The sequence below is a fragment of the Lolium rigidum genome, chromosome 5 (genome assembly GCF_022539505.1).
Source record: "Lolium rigidum isolate FL_2022 chromosome 5, APGP_CSIRO_Lrig_0.1, whole genome shotgun sequence".
In the NCBI taxonomy this organism is placed as follows: Eukaryota; Viridiplantae; Streptophyta; class Magnoliopsida; order Poales; family Poaceae; genus Lolium; species Lolium rigidum.
Genome location: NC_061512.1, coordinates 195,599,152 through 195,602,294, shown reverse-complemented (window position 1 = coordinate 195,602,294; position 3,143 = coordinate 195,599,152). Strand labels below are relative to the sequence as shown.

The following is a 3,143-nucleotide window of genomic DNA, read 5'->3' as shown; positions in this document are numbered from 1 at the left end:
CATGTAGATGTCTCAATCTAAACAACCCGGCATTTGTCATCCATCACACCCATGATTGAGGATTGAATTTGTTGCTTCTCATAATAGTCCATCAGATGCTTCTCCTTTTCTCAGCAAGTGGCACGGGAGACAGGGGAACCCTCTAAACGTAGCTGCAAGCTATTCTAAGTGAAGAGATCTAGTCATGTAGTAACCACTAACCACTTTAGTCTTATCGCCTTGCGCTAGATTAAGGTCGTGTTTCAAAGTCCACAAGGTGATCAACCAACCGGACAAATGATGATTAGAAGAATGTAGCAATTTGCCGCCTGAATTTGACAAAACATAGGTCGTAAATGTAGCAATTTGCCACTTAATTTGACGCACATAGGTCGTAAATGTAGCAATTTGCCACCTAATTTGACGAACATAGGTCGTAAGTGTAGCAATTTGCCACCTAATTTGACGAACATCGGTCGTAATATGAATTCAGCTAGCTGTGTTCAATATTCGTAGTTGTAATGAACAATTTGGTCACTCAAAACTGCACAAGATCATTTGCTCGGAAAACAATCGCAACTTACAACAATCGGAGGAGAAACTCCCAACGAATGAAGAACCAATCACCCATCATCAAATGTAACAATGCCGGCCGGCCAGCTGGTTGCAGCGACGCCGGGCGTCGTGGCAGCCATTAACTAGCTCTTCCAGGCGTAGACGAGCAGTGAGAAGCCGTCGCCGCGGTGCAGCTCGGCCTCCTCTTGGCTGGCCCAGTCCATGACCGTGGAGCTGCTCGCCCACGAGGCCGAGGAGGATGCGATTGACGCCGACGACGAGGAGCTTCCCTTTGCCAGCCTGCGCGCGTGCCCCCTCTTCCTCCGGTTCTCCCCATTGCTGCTGGTCTCGCTCCAGTCCCCTCTGCCCCATCTCCCAAGGTAGCCTGACAGGATGCCGGCGCCGCCGCCTCTCCTGGCCTTATCGAGCAGCTCCTTCTCCTTGGCCTCCGCGGATTCGCGCTCTTCGCCGGCGGCGGCGGCGTCGGCCAGCTCGAAGCGGAAGACGAAGACTGCCTGCGCGGGCGGGGGCGCCGCGGCGGCGAGAACGGATGCGGCGTCGGCGAGGGGCGGGTCGCGCGCGGAGAAGAGCCAGTTGTGGAGGTCCCAGGAGACGAGGACCCGGTCGCCACCGCCGAGGTCAACCTTCTCGCTGCCGCGGAACTTCCAGCGCAGGCGGCGGATGTGGAGGACGCGGTCGCCGTCCACGGAGACGGACAGGCCGACCTCCGCCCCCTTGTCCTTGTCCCTGTCCGTCTCCTTGTCCCGGCCGTGGCCGCGCGAGACGAGATCCAGCGAGATCTGCCGCTCCTTGCCGCGGACGGTGACGCAGGTCTTGTGGCCGCGGCCGTGCCCGCCGTCGCGCATGGACACGTGCTCGCGGCGGGAGACGAGGACGTGGCCGGGCCCCGCCGCCGGGCGCTGGGCCTTGGTCTTCCTGTACGCCTCCTCGGACATGTCCCCCGCCACGACCGCCATCTCGCCGTCGACCACGACGGCGACGTAGTAGCCGGAGGAGGGCTCGGGCGAGCCCGGGGAGGCGAAGCGCGCGCGCGTGAGGTCCCACGCGATGTCCACCCGGCGGTCGTGCGCGTGGAACCGCTTGGACCCACGGCGCCGCCAGAAGAGCCACGGCCGGACGCGCACCGCGATGGCCGCCTCCTCGTCGAGCTCCGGGCCGTCGTCGTAGCAGCCGTAGTCGGAGGCGGAGGCGGAGGAGGAGACGAGCGCCCCGACGCGGAGCACGGCCCGGAGGCTGAGCCCGAACGCGGCGCGCGACCAGGAGAGCGCCGCCAGGCCGAGGCGGGTCTCGTAGACCGATGTGGCGAGGCTGGGCCCCGGCGCCGACCCCGACGCCGCGGCCGCGCCTCCCGGCGAGGCGCGGAAGAAGGCTGGTATCGCGTTTGGCATCGCTGCGGCTGCGGCGCCGGCGCGTCGGCCGGAAAAACGGTAGCTTTTTGGGGAATTTTCTCGCTTCGATTTGGCTCTGAGAGAAGAGGGTAGGAAGGAAGACTGGGGTTGGACTGGACCGGCCGCGAGCGAGGCTGAAGGTAAATATAACTCTGGTACTGTGGGCCCCACACACGTTGGACCCAGCTGGAGGTGGGGCCCCGCGACCGTGCCAGTTTGCCTTGGACCGGGCTTGGAATGGAGGCTTTCCTCCTCTCGTCGATTTTGAGCTCGTTTTAGGTTGTTCTAAGAGAGACTTTAAATTGGTCCTTTCATCGTGACACCAAAAAAATCCACCTTCATATCACTATCCTACTCCCTGCATATAAATGTCAATCGCATTATTCAACGAGCGGATAGAGTTGAGCCTCGCAAGTCGCCTTCTATCTGTAATTTAACTAGAGCTGCAAGGATTTGGTTTTGTCAACTGGAAATGATACATGCATTGTTATCTTGCTTGCAGAAACTTTTACTCATGAATTACTTCTCCGTTCAGCATGCATCGTTATGCACTAACTAAATTATGTATAAATAAATTTAAGTTTAGACAAAATTAAAAGAGCTTCAAATGATATGTTCATCAATACCTTCATAATTCGGGATATTGTGGAGACAAGTATAAAAGGTGCGCGCGTCGTAAAATACTAAAATGCTATAACTATATATGCAAAAACATAAGGTAAATATGCTTCGAAAATGCACTCATCAAACGACTTCTCAGACTCGGCAGTCCACTCGACGGGCCCTTTTGACTTAAGTAACTTGAAGAACGGAAGGGCACGCTCTCCCATGCAGGAGATGAAGAGCCCTAACATAGTAATGCATCTATTCAATCGTTGGACATCCTTGAATCGCCAGGGGATCTAGAGATTTTCGATAGCCCTCGTCTTGTCGTCATTAGCCTTGATCCCTGAATTCGATACCAAGAAGGCCAGCAACTTTCCGAATGGTACTCCAAAGGCGCACTTCTCTGGGTTGAGTTTAACCCTGCAAAGGTTCTCAAAGGTCTCGCGCAAATCGTCGATCAAACTTCACTGGTTACTGGTTTTGATGACGATGCCGTTGATGTAGGCCTTCGTGTTGCGGCCCATCTATAAACCCATGCACTCACGCATCACCGTTTGGAAGGTGCCCCGGCATTCTTCAGCCCGAAGGGCATCA

At 56.3% G+C, this 3,143-nt stretch overlaps 1 protein-coding gene across 1 annotated transcript; it reads right to left on the bottom strand.

Moving 5' to 3' along the window:
• Positions 1 to 416: 416 nt before the first annotated feature.
• LOC124655303 lies at positions 417 to 2,032 on the bottom strand. Its single transcript, XM_047194223.1, has one exon. The coding sequence runs from the start codon at positions 1,941 to 1,943 to the stop codon at positions 678 to 680; it is 1,266 nt and encodes a 421-aa protein (XP_047050179.1). The 5' UTR covers positions 1,944 to 2,032; the 3' UTR covers positions 417 to 677.
• Between the last annotated feature and the right edge of the window lie 1,111 nt (positions 2,033 to 3,143).